The sequence below is a fragment of the Elgaria multicarinata genome, chromosome 9 (assembly GCF_023053635.1).
Source record: "Elgaria multicarinata webbii isolate HBS135686 ecotype San Diego chromosome 9, rElgMul1.1.pri, whole genome shotgun sequence".
NCBI classification, from domain to species: domain Eukaryota; kingdom Metazoa; phylum Chordata; class Lepidosauria; order Squamata; family Anguidae; genus Elgaria; species Elgaria multicarinata.
Genome location: NC_086179.1, coordinates 72,307,007 through 72,328,304, shown reverse-complemented (window position 1 = coordinate 72,328,304; position 21,298 = coordinate 72,307,007). Strand labels below are relative to the sequence as shown.

The 21,298-nt window shown below is 42.4% G+C and overlaps 2 protein-coding genes across 3 annotated transcripts in view; both read right to left on the bottom strand.

Annotated features, from left to right (window-relative positions):
• Positions 1–3,222, bottom strand: part of MAPK12 (mitogen-activated protein kinase 12) — a 35,414-nt gene extending 32,192 nt beyond the window's left edge. The window contains exon 1 of one of the 2 annotated variants that reach the window (XM_063134085.1): positions 2,955–3,222. In XM_063134085.1, the coding sequence (XP_062990155.1) occupies positions 2,955–3,070 (116 nt within the window). In that variant the 5' untranslated portion in view covers positions 3,071–3,222. The remainder of the gene's footprint in view (positions 1–2,954) is intronic. The other variant, XM_063134086.1, reaches the window with a different exon arrangement.
• Positions 3,223–17,425: 14,203 nt separating this feature from the next.
• The window catches only part of MAPK11 (mitogen-activated protein kinase 11), a 55,906-nt gene continuing 52,033 nt past the window's right edge, over positions 17,426–21,298 (bottom strand). Inside the window, exon 12 of the mRNA XM_063134084.1 lies at positions 17,426–18,303. Coding sequence (XP_062990154.1) covers positions 18,230–18,303 — 74 coding nt within the window. The 3' untranslated portion in view covers positions 17,426–18,229. The remainder of the gene's footprint in view (positions 18,304–21,298) is intronic.

Below are 21,298 nucleotides of genomic sequence, written 5' to 3'. Positions count from 1 at the left end.
TGGGGAAAGACTCATGTCTGAAACTCTGGAGAGCTGCTGCGAGATGGGCCAATGGTCTGACTTGATGTAAGGCAGCTGTTCAAGGTCTCTACCCTCAAGAGGCCCAGGGGCTTGTCTATATGCCCTATAGACCCTGTCGTGGTTGTGCAGTTGTGCCCCGTTGTTTAAATGATGCAGGTGCTAACTCACAGCCACAACATGGGCCTTTTCTATACCTAAGGATTAGCCCAGGAAAATGGAGGGATCGTCCCTGCCTGCTCCCGGGATCCCCTGTGTGTTATTTGCATGCACAGGAAAAAAAGGCAGGTGTAGAAATGGCCGGGCTTTCCCCTGCGAAACTGCGCTTTTTCAAAGTGTCATTTTACCGTGACTTTTTTAATTTCTCCGATGTCACCACCTTGATTCTTCATCTGTCAGTGCTGGCTTCAGTTGGGGTTAAGAAAATGGGCATATAGACACCCACCCCCCACCCTCCAATTTCACATTTCTTCAGTTGTCATGAATGCTCTCAATCTCCCAAGCTATTCTGTATGGTAGAGCTCTCTCACAGAACATCTATGATGTCACTTCTGCTTCCCTTGAATTTCTTAGAGAGATATTAAGAAGGTCCTCTCCACTTGTAAAGATAGGTGTAACACAAAACAGGCATAAAAATAGCAGACAGTATAAATACCTGGAATGTGAAATATTGGCCAAGGGGCACACCTAGAACATGTCAACATGTGGAAAGGTGCTGTGACAAACCTATAGCTATAGCTACCCCGCCCCAAATGTGAAAATTCATAAAGGATAAAGCTTTTCCACACTTTTTTAAAAAAACTCATTCAGATGTAACTTTTGAACTAAGGTAATCATTACCTGAAGCGATCCTGCAACCACATAGATGTGGAAATATTACTCTGCAATAGGTAACCCATGCTATCTAAGATCCTGTTAATAGATTTGTCCTTGAAAATCTTATATGAATAACTGATTCCTATATTAATGCTTCCGCAAGTATGGGTTTTTTCTCTCTTTCCTTGTCACAAAACAACTGGTAAGAGCAGAGAGGGAAAGAAGAGTGAGCCCAGACTGTGCCAAGACCCAAAGAGTCGTCTCACTCTCTTGCGTCTAAGAACTTGTGAAAAAGGGAGACATACACAGAATGAGCACACCAGCATTTTAAAAGGAACTTGAGTTATTCTTGAAGGCAGGCATATCTTAACTGTGTTATATTTTAACAGGATTGTAGATCAGAATGCAAGATGAGAGCTCACTCCAGCGTTGCTTAAGGGCATATCCATGTGCTGATTTAGTCTGATCCAGCACAGCTCTTCTAATATTCCTATGAAGGCCTTAAATCAGCGTAATTGATGTATTTATTTCTGATATTTCTATCCCACCTTTTAGGGCAAGCCTTCACAAGGCAGCTTACAAGAAAAAAATAAAATAAAAACCAAACTGGGTATCCAACTCCCTGCCCTGAGTAAGATGGGAAATACTCATTTCTTTGTGTTTGTTTATTATGGATGGCCAAGTTTCACAGGAGTTGTCAGTAGGATATGAGGAACAGAAGGAACTGCAAAGACCTTGAGCTGTAAGATACTTGAATGGTTCTCACTGAAAGGAACCTTATCTATCCCACACAGTCCTTTCTGTTCATCATTCCCTAGCTGACAGCTGTCAAGTCTATAGTTTGTTGCTCTAACACCTTCCTGTGTCAGAACCCCAGCTGGTTCTAGAGGCTCTGTTTCCTCAGAACTCCCTACAACTCCCATCGGCTGGCTAAGGATGATGGGAGTTGTAGGCCAAAATATTTGGAGGGCCGTGAGTTGCCCACCCCTACACTAGTAAGATCAGTCTCCGCATTGTGCGCTGGAGGCAATGAAAAGGCCAGGCCTTTTCCTTCTAACATATGACATTTAACAAGAGGCAGAAATTCATCAGGTGAAGCATAGCAATGCAATGAGGGGGAAAGGCCCAACCAGTGAATTCTGTCATGCAACTATTTAAAGGCATAGGAAAGAAACCTGCCAGGAAAAAAAAAGGATATAGCAGCATCCCATAAATGACTGGAAATCGGTTCTCCAAAAGGGAATTTTGTTTCTTGTTTCCCCACAACACCCCCACCCCCACACACCAATATTAGCACAATAAGCAGAAGGATGAGTCACTCCAGAGGGTCTAAATGGCATATCTGGCAAAGAAATAGGTTTGGGGGGAGGGGGGGAGAAAAACACTGCCCTATATCTACTTATATGACCACATTTCTGTTATTTACCTCAAATATGCACTTTCCTACACATGCATAGATGTGCAATTTCCCCCCAAGCCAGAAGTTCAAATATGCTTTCTCGACACATGTCTTACATGTCAAAACTCAGTATTATGCCCCCCTCCCATCATCATCACACAATAACCACGCTTCCCCTGATCTTCACCTGGACAGCATTTTTATATTTCAGTATGACATGGCCAAGGTTAGGCGAGCCAGACTTCAAGTGAGCCGAGGTCCCGCGAGCAGCTCAAAGCCCTGGGTTCAAATCCAATGCCTGCCCCCACCAGCTAGTTTGAGGGGGAGGAAGAGGGGGAAAGCACCCACTGAGTAGGTCAAACTGGAGGACCGGGTAGAAAAGCGAGCGAGGGGTTTACCAGCTGCGCCCACCCACGCCTTTTCCTTCAGGGGAGCTGCGCGCCGCCCAACGCGGCCCGCCCTCCGTCCCCACGACCTCCTCCCCTGGAAAAGCAGAAGTTGAGAGGCAGGGAATCGAAAGTAGCCATTGTTCCCTTCCTCGGTCGGAACAGACTCCAGGGCTGGAGGGCGTGCGGGGGAAAGAAGGGAGTCGGAAGCGCGTACACCTCCGGGGCTGAGTAGTCCACTTCGCGCCCCCACCGAGAGGGGGCAAGGCGGACGCGATGCGCCCTCCGGATCCCCCCCCCCCTTCCCCACTGCCTCAGCCAACAACCCCACTCACCAGACGGCGCCGTAGGCTCCCGATCCCACCGACTGCAGCTCCCGGTAGCGCTCTCTCACCTCCCAGACCGTCTTGGTGATCTCCTGGCGGTAGAAGCCTTTCTTGGGGGAGGACATGGCAGCTCGCTTCCCCCCCACCCCGGCTTTCGCAACAAAGAGGGGAGCAGCGGCGGCGAGGAAGAGCGAGAGCGGCGAAGGGAGTTGCTGAGCCGGGAGGGGGGCTGGCTTTGGAGCCGCTCCTCGCCCTTGCGCGCGTCTGCTGTGCGCGCCCCTCGCCGGCTCGCGTGTGTGTGTGTGTGTGTGCTTCTTTCTCTTTTCCAGCGTCTATTGAACGGCTTTCTCTCCCTCCTCCCCTCCCTTGCCTGCTTCCTTTCCTCCATTCACTCCCTTTGAGAGGAGGGGAGTCGCTGACTATGAATGAATGAATGAATGAATGGAGCGGTCCCACCGGGGCTCCCTCTCCCTGCCCTCTTTCCAAGCTGTTTTGGGGACCGGTTGAGAATGGGGCCGCGTGGGCTCTTTGCTCAGCCCCCAGGCCCGTCAGGAGAAGCCTTTCGGGTCTTCTGAAAGGACGGGGCGCTCTGCTTGTGTCCCCACTGTTGTCTTTAAAAATAAAATCACGTGCGAGGAGGGCTGCTCTTCTCCGGAAACCGCCGCGAAGTGCCGGCGACAGATTAGCATTCGCTTGAAACCGAGCGTTCTGGTGATGTGTGATCGTTTCAAAGGGGCCAAAAATAGGTTTCCTTTTTTGCAAGACTTTTCGGCCTGGTCCTATGCATGTTTATTCCGAAGTAAGTCGGGGACTTCAGGTGTGGGTAGAATTCGGAGAGGCAAGGTTGAAGGTGCCCAGCACATTTGACAGGGCCGACTCCAAACTGGTCATTTGCCGGGGAAGGGGGCAAGCACAGCCGAAGGACCACCACCCAAACAGTGCAAACATTTCGAATCTACATAGAGCCAGGTGTGTGTGTGTGTGTGTGTGTGTGTGTGTGTGTGTGTCTAAGCATTTGGGGCACCTTTGGAAATTAAATGGACTGTCCTGCTAAGTAACCTTCCAAAAAGGCAGCTTTGGGATCAGAGCCCCAATACACAAAACAATTCCTTTGAACCCACAGAACAGAGACCCATTTCACAAAAGGCAAACTTTTTCTTTTCCTCATCCCTTCTCTGCTATTCAACTCACACACACACACACACAAGACCACCAAGCTAGACTGGACAATCACCCATGCATATATGCATCGTCTATCTCTCCCCTCATGGATCACTCCATACACACGTGCACTCTTTCACCACCACCCTTTCTATCTATCTATTCACACACACACAGTGTATCCAATGCACATGTGTACATAGATGTATACATACAGGCACACACATCCCCCTTTATTCTCTTCCTCCCTACAAGCACAGACACAACAACACTTTCTTGCTTTCAGGATCCCTCCAAAATCTCTCCTCTGAATCCTCTCTCTCTCTCTACACACACACACACACACACACACACACACAAACACACACACATCTATGCACACAATCCTCTCTCCAGGGCCAGATCTACACCTATATTTGACTCCTCGCTCTCCTTTATTCCTCCTATTGAGGCAGTAGCTAAATCCTGTCTTTTTTCCTGTATAATATTGCCAGGATTTGATCATTTTTGTCTGTCTCTTCTGCCAAGACTCTTGTTCATGCATTGGTTATTTCTCCGTTGGACTACTGCAACCTTCTTCTCACTGGCCTTCCTTCTTCTCACATCAGTTCGTTGGTTTCTGTTCACCACTCTGCTGCTAAGATCATCTTCTTGGCTCGCTGCTCTGACCATGTTACTCCACTTCTGAAATCTCTTCATTGGCTTCCAATTCACCTCAGAATCCAATATAAACTTCTGTTGACCTACAAAGCTTTTCACTGTCTAGCTCCTTCCTCTCTTTCCTCTCTCATCTCACACTATTGCCCTGCTCGTTCTCTTCGCTCCTCTGATGCCATGTTTCTCACCTGCCCAAGGGTCTCTACTTCCCTTGCTCGGCTTCGTCCATTTTCTTCCGCTGCCCCTTACACCTGGAACACTCTTCTAGAACATTTGCGAACTACAAGTTCAATCGCAGTTTTTAAAGCTCAGCTAAAAACTTTTCTTTTTTCTAAAGCTTTAGAACTTGATTTTGATCTGACTATTATACTGTTAGTTTTACTCTACCCTGTGCCTGTTTGGTGCATTCTCTTCCCCTTCTTATTGTTTTATTATGATTTTATTAGAATGTAAGCCTATGCGGCAGGTTTTTGCTATTTTATTATTTTACTGTGTACAGCACCATGTACACTGATGGTGCTATAATAATAATAATAATAATTATAATATAATATAATATAATATAATATAATAATAATAATAATAATAATAATAATACACCAAGCAGGATATAGCACTATGAAAGTGGTATACAGTTGTCAGTGCACTTCAATACTGCTATAAAGCAGTAGTGTGGCTCCTGCCTCTTATATACTGCTTTCATACCACTTTCATAGTGCAATATCCTGCTTGGTGTAGATCTGGCCCAGGTTGCTGCTAGCTGGTTTCCCACTACCCTCCATAGCCTCCCGTTGCTCCCCGTAGCCTGCTGCTGCTTTTTCTAAGCCTTCCCTGTGCATACCAAAAAGCAGTGATAGGGGTCCCTTTTTCTCTCCCCCCTCTTTTTTCTTTTCTTTTTGATGGCTGAGCAGCATTCAGAGGAAAGCGTCAGTTTGCTGCTGCCTGCCATCTTCATCTCCTAAGAATGCCTGTAAGCTCCACATGCAATCCAGAGGCTTTCATGGGAAATGAAGATGGCAGTGGCTAGAAGACCTCACTTTACTTTGAGGAAATTCTGGCTGCTGGTATTTTTTTTTTTTTTTTGCGGGGATCTCCAAATTTTAAATTTTGAAAATTGACCAGGGTGGGGCACAACGACGGGCACTGTGGAAGGTGTCGCATTGGAGCCTGCGAGTTCCATGTTGCATGCTCCACCCCCACAAAGATCGGATTCAACCTGAGAGGATTCTCAGGTGTTTTTTTGGTGGGGGGGGGGCACTCTACGTTCTGTACACAAGGACTCTTGAAATCAGTACTGATCATTAAATAACATCATCAACTATAATTTAAACTTATGAACTGCCTTGCTCCTCCAGACTAATGACGTATCTAGTCCAGAGTCCTGTTTTCAAAATGCCGCCCCCCCTCCCAGGATGCTTCTGGGAAGGCCACAGTAGAACATGATGGCAACTCCGCCATCACCAGCATCTCATATTTATATGAATACTTCCTCTGGATGTTGGAGCTCCAATTGGGTGAGGTAGCCATGCAGAACGTCCAAATCCAGAAGTAATCCAGTTTACTTCTCTTTAGAGTTCTGCTATTTTTCATTGACTTAAATTACCCCTACTGCCAGCACTATAAACTTTCTGCCTGGAGGGTCTGTTTATAATAGTGGTGTTAAACCTCTTTCAGACAGAGGGCTAAATTACCAGCACTGTTACTGCCAGTAACAGCCTTAGGAAAGGCACTGCAGCTTCTTAGAGCCCCATCACATCTCGGTCAAAATGTGCGGCTCCTGTCGCTTCTCTGTCATCGCTCCGACATCGCTTCCTGAAAACAGGAAGTAATTAGGCCCATTCAGTCCGGTGGGAGAGAGCAGCAACCAGACTTTTTCTGAGTTGTGATTTTATTTTTATTTTTTTTGCAGTGCAACAAAGGCCAGAAGGAGCGGAAGATGCGCAAGAGGCAGACGGCATCATGTGAGCAATCCGGGAGTGCCCAGTAATGAGTGTGCAGTAAAACGCTCATTGGTTGGAGCTTTTAGAACAGGGGGAAAACTTTACAAAGACCAGGGTCAGATCTACACCGAGCAGGATATAGCACTATGAAAGTGATATGACAGCAGTATATAAGAGGCAGGAGCCACACTACTGCTTTTTAGCTGTATTAAAGTGCACTGACAACTGTTGGGGCCCATTGACACATACCATATACCGCTTTCATAGTGCTCTGTACTGCTTGGGGTAGATCTGGCCCAGGAAACTTTCAAACAATAGATAATTGGGGGGGGGGGAATGGGAACTACCTGGGGCCGATCTACACCAAGCAGGATATAACACTTTAAAAACAGTATGAAAACGGTATATGTAATGTGTCCTGGGTCTGAACAGTTGTCATAACCATTATAAACCAATATAAGCAGTAGTGTAGATCCTTCCCTGGTGACATTGGGATTGGGTCCCCAGGTCTGAGGTTCAGCACCTCTGATGTATAGATTAAAATGAAAGAAATGAACCACCTTACTCTTTCCTCCTGAAAGTGTATTCTCCACTTAATCATGTAATATGGTATGGCTATCCTTTTGCTACTATTTGAGCTCTGTTTCATAAGCAGGTTAGATAAGGAGTGGGAAAGTTCAACCCCAACCCACCCACCCCGGCTGCCATTTTTCCAATGTATGCCTGTGAGTGGAGTTGGTTTACTTGTGATTGTAGATGTTCTTTTCTATACCTCTGGGCAAGTATGTGTGTGACTCATTCACCATGAGCAAAAAGCAGTGTGTTTTGCGTGCCATGATTAATCTACATTGACTTAGCTTGAAAGTGGGATGCAAAAATTGGCCTCTTCTGCGCATGGCAGACGACTCGCCAAAAGGGAGACTTGCCACAATGCCACAGGCTGAAGTAAATGAGAGGTTGCCCTGATCAGCATTTACGAGAACTGGCCCAATTCAAAATTGTCCTGGAAGAGTACCCATGTTAGGCTTCAATCATTCAGACAGTCTCAAATGTAGCTTTCCCCCATGTGTGTGGTGCAAAAAGCAGTCACGAAAAGTACGACAATATGCCTTATTTTCCATTGCATATCTGGGCTTACATGCCAGTGCAATTTTTGTACAGTGGAAGCAGCACAAAAAAAAATCTTAATATTTTGTGTGTGTTTCTCCATGATGGGAAATAGCACATTCTGTGTGTGTGTGTGTGTGTGTGTGTGTGTGAGAGAGAGAGAGAGAGAGAGAGAGAGAGAGATGCTTTAATGAACTGGTCCTTAGTCTCTAGCAGCAAGATCACTAAGAGGTTCATCCCACATACACTTTTGTTCTGGTTTACCCTTGAATTATCCCATTTGGGTTATATAGTGCTTATATAGCATATGAAAACTTGTAAACTTACACCTCTGCTGTAGCGCATTGCAGAGATCTGTTGAGGTTCACCCACACATGTATTTATCCCCACCCTCCAGATCTTCTTTGTACCTCCTTCTACCGTTTATTGGTTGTTTGAAGTGGGGACAACGCCCCCTCTGACAACAGGGATTGGGATTTGCTTCTCTTGTTACTGAACACCAAAGTAGAATGTTACGTAAGACAGCAGTGAACTCTTTTGCATGCTTTTATACTGTTGTTTTATACTTTGAATAGTTTTAATTTTTGTGAACTGCCCAGAGAGCTCCGGCTATTGGGCGGTATAGAAATGTAATAAATAAATACTCAGTAAATAAATCCCATTGAGTTCAATGGAATGCATTTCCAAATTAGAGCCCCTCAGATTGCAGTCTTAATTTTTGCAACTTTAAAAAGTGGGGGGGGAAACACAAAGTGGGTGGCTAGGGTGGGGGAGCGAAGCGAGGTAGGAAGTGGCCATCTCAGCTCCCAATATACGGAGGAGGAGACTTCAAATGCAGCACCAGGACCTCCAATGACAGAGAAATTGAGAGGGAAATCAGAGTTTGTGAGAAGATTAAGCCATCCTTTCCTGTGTGGGGGCTCCCAATAAAAACTGGACCCCCCATTGTTAAAAAGAAAAGAAAAAGGTGGAGAGATGCAGGATTCCCCCCCCCATGGAGAACATTTCCATCTCTGCTTCCCCCTGTTTGTGTCTCCTGCCATCCCCCACTCAGCTTAAGATGCTCAAAGGAATGGAAGTACAATCTGTGTCCTTCCCCCACCAACTCCCATTCAAATAAGAACAAGAGCAATACATGTTTTTAGGGAGATGAATCTATAAGGGAAGAGACACACAGCCTGTGTCTGTGATGTTGAGCCCCCCCCCCCCCCCCGGAGAGCAAGGAGTGGGTAGGGGAATGGGGCAAAGTAGGATGGAAAAGGACACACATACAGAGAGAGATTCAGAAACAGCCAAAGGCCTTTGCTTGAAACTGACCAGACATTTGGATGAAACTGACCAGCCTTGTCTTGCTTTGAAGAGCGCTCTCTTAAGGACCTACAGAATGCCTTCCTTTGCAGTGGAAAATGGTTAAAAACACACACAGATCTAAAGAGTCTCCCCCACACACACCTTCCTTTCCTCCCTCGCTATTCTGTCTGCTTGATTTGTATATATGTGGGTAAGGGATGCTGATGATGCTTTTTGCTTGTTCAACTTGGGGAGCTGCTCCTGTTTCCCTGCCAGGAGGGAGCGAGGGAGTTCAGAAGAAGGAGGAGGAAAGGATTTGAATTTGCACACTCCTCTCCTTCATCAGCAATACCGCCCCTTGAAAACATGCCCACAGTACAGTGCATTGAAAATGATGGGTGAAAACACATGTTGAAATTTGAGCGATGTGTTTTTGCATACCTGGAAGAACCAGACTTTCCCCGCACCAAAATATTTCACTATAATGGGGTGGGGGAAGCATCACAATCACAGTAGGACATAGTCGACGTCATCTGAGTCCTTCACAGTTAAAGCAGACTATAATGTCAGAGTCATTTGAGTCTTTTGCATAGATTTCGCTTGAACAGTTTTTAAAGCTCAGCTAAAAACTTTTCTTTTTTCTAAAGCTTTTAGAACTTGATTTTGATCTTACTTTTGTACTGTTAGTTTTACTCTACCCTGTGCCTGTTTGGTGCATTCTCTTCCCCTTCTTACTGTTTTATTATGATTCTATTAGAATGTAAGCCTATGTGGCAGGGTTTTGCTATTTTATTGTTTTACTCTGTACAGCACCATGTACACGGATGGTGCTATATAAAATTATTATTATTATTATTATTATTATTATTATTACAATATAAGGCTGGTGGGCTGAAGCTCAAAGAGCCTGTTCAGACAACACACAAAGCTATGTTTAGGCTGTTAACCCTTTTGCAGGAAATGTTTAAATTGTGGTTATGTAGCAACTGTGGTTAGGAATAGTTCACATGACATCCTAAGTCGTGGTTTACACGACACCCTAAACCATAACATTTAGCTCAAAATGCTTAACCAGCATGGCATCTGGACAGAGTCAAAATCTGCAATAGCACATTGGAGAATAATTGGTTTATCTATTGTGAGCTTTCCAAGCCAGCAGCTGACTTCGTCATATGTAAAAGGTGGTTCGAGAAGGCTGAGTTAGAGAATAGGATAAATCTGGTTAACACAGTGAGAACTAAAGAGAATAGAAATGCAACATAAATTGTGTGTGTAGGAGTATGTTCCATCTGTTAGTCTGCAATATTTACTTCGGCAGACATATGTGTATGCTAGTCTTGTTTCGGAATAGGAAAAGGTTGCATAAGTTGCAGAATGGCTGGAACATTATTTAGAAATATCTAACAGTTGTTTGAGCACAAAACACGAAAGGCGCACATAATCAAAATGGGAAACATTTCCCTTTTCCGTTTGTGAAAGTGACCAATAATCCTTGTTTGGACTCTGGGAAGCTAAACACATTTTTGAATTCCAGATCTGGAGCTCCTTGCTTCAACTTCCTTTTGACAGACATCACAATACTGGCGTGTGCATATCTGCCAACTAAAGATAGCACTTCATAGATCTAATTTAGTCAGCTCTAGTGTATGCCACAATAAACCTATTAGACTTTAAGGTGGCTCAAAACTCTATGTTGCGTAAGGATGGTAACCCCGAGAATTTGAAATATTCCACCTCACTGATTTCTCTCTGTTTCTGTTTTAATGTCTAATTTTGACATCTATCCCACCCACCCTTTTTTGTGGAATGGCAAAAAAAGTAGAAAGCTGCTTGGAGTGCAGATTTGTCATTCCACTTTTGAAGTGATTTTAAATAAATTTAAATAAATAAAAGTATGTCTTTTTATGCTCTCTAGACTAGAAAGCAATCACATTTGAGCAGTGTACTCAGAGCCTTAATAATCAGTTCCTTTTAGGGGGGAAAAAGTCAAAGTGCACAGTGGTGCATGCTGTGTGATTGAGAACTATGCTTTCAACAGAATAACATGTTTAATTACCTTGACCATTTTCTTCAGTAAACCAGGCTGCGCTTGTGTGCATAGGCAGAACAAATACCTTTCAAAAAGTACACCATTTTCCTGTGTATAATTAATGTTTGTCACCCCTTGGAACATGGTAAAGGCTTCCTTTCAGCTGCCATCCCCCACCTTACCGAAACAATGTTGCTGAGATTAGGTAATTCGAGATTGTGGTTTTTATGACTCCTAACTTTTGGGCCTTCTATAGTATGTAGCAGAGGGTACTGATGAAGATGAGACACACTCTTACTTTCTCAGGGCTAGGACAGTTAGTGCTTTATTCAGGGCCCTCTTGTCCAGAGGACATAGCCCTGCCATATGTCCTCTGGATCAGAATGAGTCTCTGGCAGAACTTCCATCTCCCCAGCCTTGCAGACGTCTCAGGCCTCACAATCAGGAGGTATTTAACAATCCAGTCAGTGCCTACAGAAGGGATGGAGCTAACCACACTATAGGTCATCAGCCTACTTAAGGCTTGGGTTGGCTTTAGCTCCCTGCTGAGACAACATCCTCCTATTATCCTAATAGGAGAGAATTCCAGCCAGCAGGAAACACTTGGAGCTATCAAAGATTCTACTTTCTTTCTGCCTTGATCTTGCTACATGCTTCCCCTGTGAATCTTAAGGGACAACAGAACAGGACAGGTGTCACTAGAATTCACATTTGAGGTAGTTTAAAATGTGTAGAAGGTTGGGGGACACACCATACAATGCACAAGTCTGTTTTTAGGCAACTTTCTATAAATCACATCCCACAGGGGAAACCTTGGTTTGTAGTGTTCTGCCCACCTTCTTGAACACAATAGTCATGTTATAAGTGAAACTAAGAGTGCAATCTTATGCATGTTTAGACAGAAAAAAGCCCTACACTCCCAGCATTCCCCAGCCAGCCATGCTGCCTGGGGAATGCTGGGAGCTGTAGGGCTTTTTTCTATCTATACATGCATAGGATTGCACCCTAAGGGAGTTTTATTAAAATTATAGATATAGGGCCAAGCAAAACATTCTGCTAAGCACATGCTGCCTTTATCTTGATTGGGATCATAGCAATTTGGGAGGGGGAGATTTAAGCTTCTTCCCTTACTGTTTTGTCCCCAAATTCCTGTCATGGTGGAAAATTTACCCACAGAGGGTTAAGCCCTGGAAGAAAAAATAAGTCTTTGGCAGAGTCTCTGGATCCTCGATTTTCTACAGGTGTTACACATCAGTACTGGACTGTAAAATGTCAAGGACAAGGGAGGTGGCCTCCTGACTCATCTGTTAATTGAATAATTGGCTGATGAAACTGAGTGCAATACTATGTATGAAATGTATATAAAGTTGTACAGATGTAATATTGGTGTTGGTGGATGCTGGTTGGCGATGTTGTGTATGCTAGATGTATTTTGTACAGAAAACGTTATATGCCTCAGTAAAATCTTTGCTGAAGAAAGCTTTACGTGTCGTGAGTATATTTCTTCCTGAAGGAAGGCGCTCAGAAACCAAGCAGAAGAATCAAACGCTGAAGCTGCTGTGTTGCTGCTTAATCTCTGCTAAGTCAATTCCTGACAATTCCACCCCCTTCCCACTGCGGGAGGGGGGGGAATAAATAAAAGAAAATAATATCCCTGCGGTTGGAGAGCAGGGGGTTCTGTTACGCATGATTACCTGAAAGTTTAGTTTGGCCTATAGCTATCCTATTTACACAGAAAATCCAAATGCAGATTCATCTTACAAAGCTGTGAATCATGATAACTGCTTGCAGTGGGGATCCCTCCTCCAGGACTTCATATGTCAGGAGTTGTAGGGAGCAATGGCTTTTTAAAACCTTACATTTCTTTAAATACCTCATCTAAACTATCAGACCTGAGAATAGTTTACCCTGAAATCTGATGGGCTTCTGTACTTAAGATATTACGGCCTATTCCATATACTCTTGTCCTCTGCCTATCTGCCTTGTTTATTCCAAGTTTTTAGTAACCGTTACAGCTTCCGAGAAGTCTTCTGGACCACAAAGCTGCCTGTTTGTCCCCTTTGCTCCTGTCTTTCAATGACCAAGTCTTCAAAAGTCTTGGCTGTACCTTCCTTGGCTCTTCTGCTGATGACATTCCCATGCCCTTGTCAGCTTTTGCTAACTCCAGCGTTTGGGTCAGACTAATGTTTTAACTGTGCACTTTTGAAGGTTTTCGATTGGCCATTTGACCTATACTAATGATTGCAATGTGATTAGTATACTGATCAATATGTGTTTTAGAGGGGGGAAATTACCATTGTGTTTGTATATATGTTTTTTTTTAATACCCTACTTCTCTTCATATAGCACACACTGAAGCTTCAGGACATGCATCATTGTCTTTGTTGGCTTTTTAGTAGTTGCTCTGGGTTTGTCCCTGGTTAAAAGACACATCGGGAAAGGCAGCTCTCTCTTCCTTTAGAGCTCCATCAGATGAGCATTTTATTTGCATGCTCATTAGTGGGTGCTCACAGATTTTCGTGGGTTCCTCTCATGACGTTGTCTGCCTGCCTCCTGTGCGCCTCCTGCCTCTTCTAGCCTTCTTCACGTGACAAAAAAAAACAACACCCCAGTAATCTGACTTATTTTTAGACAGAAGTTGCTGCTATCGCCTGCTGTGTGCAGGAGAAGCAGCGCAATTAAAACAGCCCACTGAATGGGCCATGTGCACGTTGTTTACTTCCTCTTTCAAAAGAGGAAGCAATGAGGGAAAACTGCATGGGTGGAGAAGCGATGGTAAGCAATCGTGGTTTTCCCCTTGTGATGACGCTCAGTCTTCTGATTTAGATGTCAGGGAGAACAAAAGCTTTCCTGCTTCCATCATCAGAGACACTTTGACTTCCCTTACAATAGAGCCAGCATGGATTGTTTTGCTGATTGGTTCATTCTTTGAATGACCTGACACAGACTCTAAAGTGCAGTTTATGCCTTTGTTGTTTGAAAAGCAGGCAATAGCTTCTTCCTGTAAAGCCTGGACTCTAGTAGAAAATGTACAAATTACTGCCTGTTTCTCTCTCTGTGTTTGTGATTAAAACACATCCCGAACAATGAACTGGATATGATGAAAAGTAGAGAAATTTTATTTTTAGATTGATGTGGGTAGTAACTGATTTGCTAGCTATTGGAAATACTGACCAAATGCTAAACCTAGTATGAAACATGATGCCAAGGAGTGTACATGTGGGCATAAAAAAAAGCAAAAAACTCAACCTGGAATCTTTATTCTGAGTACACATGCAGCCTGATGCTAATACCTGTGTAGAAGTAATTTCTACTTATTTTAATGGATTTGCTCCCAGCAAGTGTGTACAATATTGTAATTTTAAACTGGAAGTCCTGATCAATGATAAATTTGATAATTGCAGCTGCAGTGCTAACCATCCTCATTTTGAAGGAAGTTCCATCAAAAGTGTTAGCCCTAATTCAGAATAAATTACCTGCCCCAAGACTCATTGGAATCAGTAAGACAAGTTAATCATGACTACCTTAAATCCCATTAATTTCAATGAGACTTAGAAGGAGCTGCCCTTTCGATGGTTTGGAAATAATGTATTTAGGATTAAGGTACTAGGACACTTAATTCTCTTGGCACCAGTAAAGCCCTGTTTCCTCTAATTTTCCTTTCTCTCCTCCCAATCTCAATTAATCTTTTTATATTTTACTTAAAAACTAGTATATTTTCATCATTGTTACGTTCATTAGAGCATAAATTGTAGCAAAGGAAAATAATATTATTCTCATCCATCATTTACCTTATGCTGAAAATACAGTAAGATAATACTAATGATCATGTTCTTTTGGAAATCGTTCCGAGGCACAGTCACAGTATGAAACTTCAAAATGGCAGAGTCAGTATTTGGGCAACAGGTACTGTCCTCTCCATTTTAACTTTTCTTTCCTGGCTCATTCTTAACAATTGATTTATTTATTGTATTTCAAACCCACCAATAACCAAAGTTCTCTGGCCAGTGTATAAGACATTAACACATAATGCATAAAATAATAATAATAATAATAAAAATACAACCAGCTGAATAAAAGTCAAGATAAAACTTCAGCTGGTACAAAACAGGGCAGCTAGACTGATAAAAGGGACTGGCCAACAAGACCACATTACACCAGCCCTTTCTCAGGTTCACTGGCTGCCAGTCCAGGTCTGGGCCCGATTCAAAGAGCTGGTATTAACATTCACAGCCCTAAACGGCTTGGGGCCAGGTTATCTGAAAGAATGCCTCCTCTCATATGTGCCTGCCTGAACTCTAAGATCATCTTCAGAGGTCCTTCTCAGTGAGTCCCTGCCAAAGAAGGTGAGGCAGGTGGCTACCAGGAGGACGGCCTTCTCTGCTGTGGCACTCCAGCTATGGAATGAACTCTGTAGAGAAGTTCACTTGGCACCTACGTTATATTCTTTTCGATGCCAAGTGAAGACCTTCTTATTCTCCCAGTATAGCCTTTTAACCTTGCTGTTTTAAATCTGTATTTTAAATCTTTATAATTGTTTCTATTGCTGCTTGGTTTTGCCCTGGTTGTGCTTTTATATAGTATTTTTATTGTGCTTTTATACTAATTGGTTGTTTATACTGTTGTTGGTTTTATACTTGATTTGTGTCTCTTGTAGCTTCCCACCTCCCATCATTTGGTAGATAATGACCTAAATATCCAGGTAGATACATATGAGAAGAGACGTTTCTTCATGTAAGTTGGCCCCAAGCTGTTTAGGGCTTTAAAGGTCAAAACCAGCACTGAATTGGCCCTGGAAATGGACTGGCAGGCATGAAGACATACTGGCATAATATGGTCACATAGGCTAGTCCCAGGTAGCAGTCTAGCTAACCTTGAATCTGAAGTTTCTGGACTGTTGTCAAAGGTAAACCCATGTATACAACTTTGCAATGATCTAAACAGGAGGTTACCAGAGTGTGAATTATTGTTGCAAGGCTGTCCAGACAGAGTCGTAAATTGATATACCAGCCTAAAATGATAAAAGACTCTTAAGCTACCTGTACCTCTAGTGATAAAGATGGACCTCTGAAGTGCAAGCCTGCTCCTTTATGGGGAATGTAACCCCTCCAGAACAGACAATACGATTTAACCGGGCAGACAAGAGCACTCACAACAAGTATCTCTGTCTTGTCTGGATTGAGTCTCACTCTGTTGGCTCTCATCCAATCTATTACCATGCCTAACTAAGCATTGGTTCAGAATAACAACTGGTTGAAAGTGATGAGGTAGTATAAATTATGCTTTTGAAATGCTATAAATGAAGCACAGAGTTAGTGACAATCACATTTTAATGAAAAATCATAAATATTAATCTTATACACAACTTTCGCTGACTTGGCTATTGTTGCTTTTAGTTTTATTTAGTATAATATGTTTTCATCATTATTGTTTTGACGTTGGTATTGTTTAAACTATGTTCACTATTTTAAGTTTGGAAAGGAGAATAATGGGGTGGTTTTAAGGGTTAGGAATGGATTTTTATTACTCCCATTATTTTATGAATTTCAAATTCAAGGTAATTTATGCAAAATATCCTCACTATATTATAATTTTCATCTTTCTCTTTAAACAAGGTGCAATCCATTGAAAAATAATAACAGTTAATTGATAAAAAGCTTGAAAAACCCAATGGCCCAATTTGTATGGCATGATAAGCCAGAGTTTTTATTATTTCTGGTTTACCATGAATGAGCAAGCATACTGGTACTGTAGGTTTGTGACTATGGCTTGTTAGGACAGTTACAAACCAGAGTTCCTGGTTCATACTTCATGCTAAACAAATCCCTGATAGAACGTCCCTGGCTTATTTAACCATTCCAGCTGGCAGGAAGAGCTAAGCATGAGTTATCATGCAGTGTGCATCAGCATGCTTGCTTGTTTACGGTAAGAACTCATCCCCCACCCCCCGGCTTACTGTGACATCTGAATGTATACCACAGTAAGTCATGCCAGGGACAGCTAGGTTGAGGGGAAAAGAAAACTTGACTTCACCTGGCTCTTGCATCTGAAAATGAACAACATCTGGAAAACATTGGGAGTTGTAGGACTGCTTTCTGTCTAAATATGCGTAGTGACATAACTTCCAGGCAACCATGCTTAGCATAACCATAGGCTAACTTTGTCCACTTATCAATTAACTCTCCAGATGAAAAGCTTTTTCCGAAGAATCTCCAGTTACAACTCATGCACAGAATCCATATTTATTTGCGTAGATTAAAACTGATTGCCCTTATCAAAAATCACAGTAAAAATGCTTTGTTTCTAAAACTGTTTATTGGCAGGGAGGGGAAAGACAGGCACTCCAAAATTACAGAAAAAGTGCTCTAGCGGGGAGCTAGATCTTCAAAGCACTCAAATGTGTGAGATAAACTCCACTCATTAGGACTTGACATTGTGGACCACTTTAGGGGTAGATCACTAATCAAACTGTGCTCTGTAGTTTTCTACAACTATAGGAAAATGATGGCAGATTTGAATGACATCAGAAAATAATTATTTGACTGACTTCCAACTGTTGCTCAATCACTCATGTTCATGAAACAGCTACAGGTATAACTACAGGTATATATTATGCCTAACTTACTACAGTGACCCCTCTTCCTAAAGGCACTAGCTATAAATTAAGAAAAGAAGGAAAACAAAACAAAGAATTGAGATAAATTCTTAAAAACAATAAATTGCTTGTATGGACTTCTATTTTTGTTTCAACATACATTCATGCTTTAACTGTACAACTTCAAAATAAAAAAAAATCACCATTTTTGGCATCACAACTGATAAAATGAGACATGCAGAGAAGACACAGTTAAAAAAACATTCAGTGCATCATTTGTCAGAATGAAGCAGTTCTTAATGTTCTGTAATTATTACATTCGAAGTACAAGGCAAAACGCACCCTAGATACATCTTTCTTGAGCATTATTTATCTGCTTCTCCATAGCTTTTCCAAGATCTTTGGATAGTAAAATCTATGCTTGTGATATATGGAATTAAATTGCAATGCGATGTGTTTAGTAGTCTTCATAGTACAGCATGGCAAAAAGATAAGGTGTCTGGATTTATTGTTCAATTTCAAGGCTATCCATCTTTAAATCAGGCGGTTTAAAGCTGATAACTTCTCCATATGTAAGTTCTTTTCAAAAAAAGAAGGGGGGAAGAGAAGACTGTGAATACGAACTCTCTAAATATGAAATATGAACAATCTAGATATTTATCATAATGTGAAGCCGTAAACAAACCCCATGAACACAGAAGGAACAGAAAATATTCAACGAAACTTTTTTTGTATGTATGGTCTGAATAATTTTGTTTTCTAAATTTATTTGGTTAATTTACCAAGAAATTCTCAGATTTCTTGTGCCGGTAACAAGGGGTTGGAACTATATTTAGGCAGATGCAACTGTGTTGGCGGAAATGGACTTCCCTGCCTGCTCCTTCCCTTGGCAGCCCCCCCCCCCCACAGTCCCCAGAAAATCCTACACAGAGTTGGAGGACCCGGCTGCATTGCATGGGCTTGTGGTACATGGGGCAAAACCCTCTTCAACAGGGCCCCTAGCTTTCTGTGTAGCATTTTGGAGAGGATGCCATGGGGAGGAGGGGGTGGGGAAAGTCTGCTTCTACCAGCCCCATTGCAGGTACCTAAATCTGGATTCAACCCTATGGGTTGTGCTGACTATCATAGATCATGATGATGCACCACTGCAAACACATCTTTCTCTACCACTGGAGACAAATGTTCCAATTCTGCTAGAGAGACATCTCAGAATATAGACTGAGGGATGCTGGAGACTTGATGGTTCTCTTCACAGAAAGCACTTCTGTGTACAGATATACACAAAAGCTGTATATATTCTGCCCTCTGTGCAGGAAAGGTGTGTATATTCTGTGGTTTGTTCAGGAATCTCATCACTGTTAACTCCGCGCTTATATCCCTCTCTGTTTTAAAAGCTCAAGAGTGGTTTAAATAGAGCTTCCAGTGGTAGGGTGACCATATGAAAATGAGGACAGGGCTCCTGTAGCTTTAAGAGTTGCATAGAAAAGGGAATTTCAGCAGGTGTCATTTGTATGCATGCAGACCCTGGTGAAATTCCCTCTTGTATCTTGTCAAGAGGGCAGGCTCCTGCAGTTTTAACTGTTGTGATGAAGATGGAATTTACGTGCTGCATGCATAACAATAACACCTGTTGAAATTCCCTTTTCTATGCAACTGTTAAAGATACAGGAGTCCTGGTCTCCCTTTCAGGTACTGATCAAGTATAAACTTGCTTAGTTTCATTAAGAGAAGTAGCCCTGGCAGAGTGACTGTGAGCTGTGGCATCAGTAATGTCTTTCATTTTATATACAGAAGCTGGTTTTCTATTAAATGTTTCTGAATTCTGCAGAAATGGGTTTTTCTTCTTTATATTTCAAAATAAAGCTCAGCAAAAAATCCCCCCAAGGCTCTGATAGACATTGAGCTAAGCCAGGCAAAGATATTTCATTTTCTTGTGCAGTTCTTTCATCTTAAAAATGGATTCAAAGTGTTCTTTAAAAATAGTCACAAGCCCTGATTTCCTTTTTCTTTTTGCCTTCTAGAACATTGAGTAGACTCCATGGAGCTGATAAAGAGCTCCATGAACAAATCTTTAAAGAGAACACTTATATAAGACTGCCTAGGCACCAAAATATTCACTGTATAGAATGAAAGCATATATATTTTCCCTTGAATACAGCATCAGAAATATTAATTCTGCTACTGCTTGGAAAGGGGGGGGGGAGAACAGCCAGATATACCACAAATTAAGTGTCAAAATACACACCTCTGGTATTTTTTCCTGCCACTTTGAAGTGGAAAAAGTGCTATTGGAAGACATTTTCTTAGGCTAGATAAAATCACAGCAGAAGCCATGAAAAACAGAATTGCAAGCACAGTTTCCGTGATCTACCCCTATGCGCTTGAAATGGGGTTTGAATGAAAATTTAATGGGGTCTTACTGTTGACCTAGTGTGCGGCAGCAGGTGCCAGCTATCTAAATATCATACTAAGAGGTGGCACCTGCTTGCAGCATACTAGGTCAACAGTAAGACCCCATTAAATTTTCATTCAAACCCCATTTCAAGCGCATAGGGATAGACCACGGAAACTGTGCTTGCAATTCTGCACAGTAGAAGATGATACTTTTTTCTCTTTTACCCCCCAATAGTTTAAAAGCCATGCACAAGGCATATAACTATATTGGCTTGGGGGGGGGACCATGGAGAAGAATGAAAGAATAGCATCAGCTGTATTTTCAATTTGATGTTGTCTATGCAACTGTTTTAAGGAAGCCATGTTTTGTGGAAAGCCATTTCTTAGCAAGGGAAAATAGACAAAATGTGAAGCTTTTCCACATGGCAGACCTTAGACCACTGAAAATGTAGGCAGAATTCAGGGTGGATGTAGACAAGAAGGAGGACACACTTCCATCTATAGTTACAGATTGAAGAAAATCATCATCATCATCTTCATCATCATCACCATCATCATGATAATGATGATGATGGGTTGTATCCAGATCTGCTTTCTGCAGACAGAAGGTGCTTACAGAAGATGCCTCTGCCTGATTTTGGGGGATCCCCTCTGCCCCCTCACCACAGCTCACCCCATTCAGTAGGATCACTTGGCCTTTGTATACCATTTTAAAGGGGGTGTAGGGGCTGCCATGGGGAGAAGAGAGTGGGGAAGTCCACTTCTGCCTGCCAAATTGCATGTGCCTAAATCTGGATCCAGATGAATGCATTATTTTTTCCTCCTCCTATTTCTATACTGCCTAGGAGGGTTTACAATAAAAAAAAATAGTAAGTCACAACACAGCTAAAAAAAATCATAAAAATAAAGCAGTATAAAACCAATTTACAAAATTTGCTCTGAAATTCATAAATATCCAATTCAGCAACTTGTGGACAATTACATTCTTCTATTTACCTTCAGAGTATTGTTGGAATAAAACATTTAAATGCATTTTCTAAAAACCATCACTTGTCTTGTCTAATCTATATTAGATGATAGGAAACCAATAGCCTATATAGGCTACTAAATGCAGCAGCTCTGCCCCACCAATTTTTCTACTTCTACAGCTGTATGCCCACCGGATACGATCTTTGGTCAG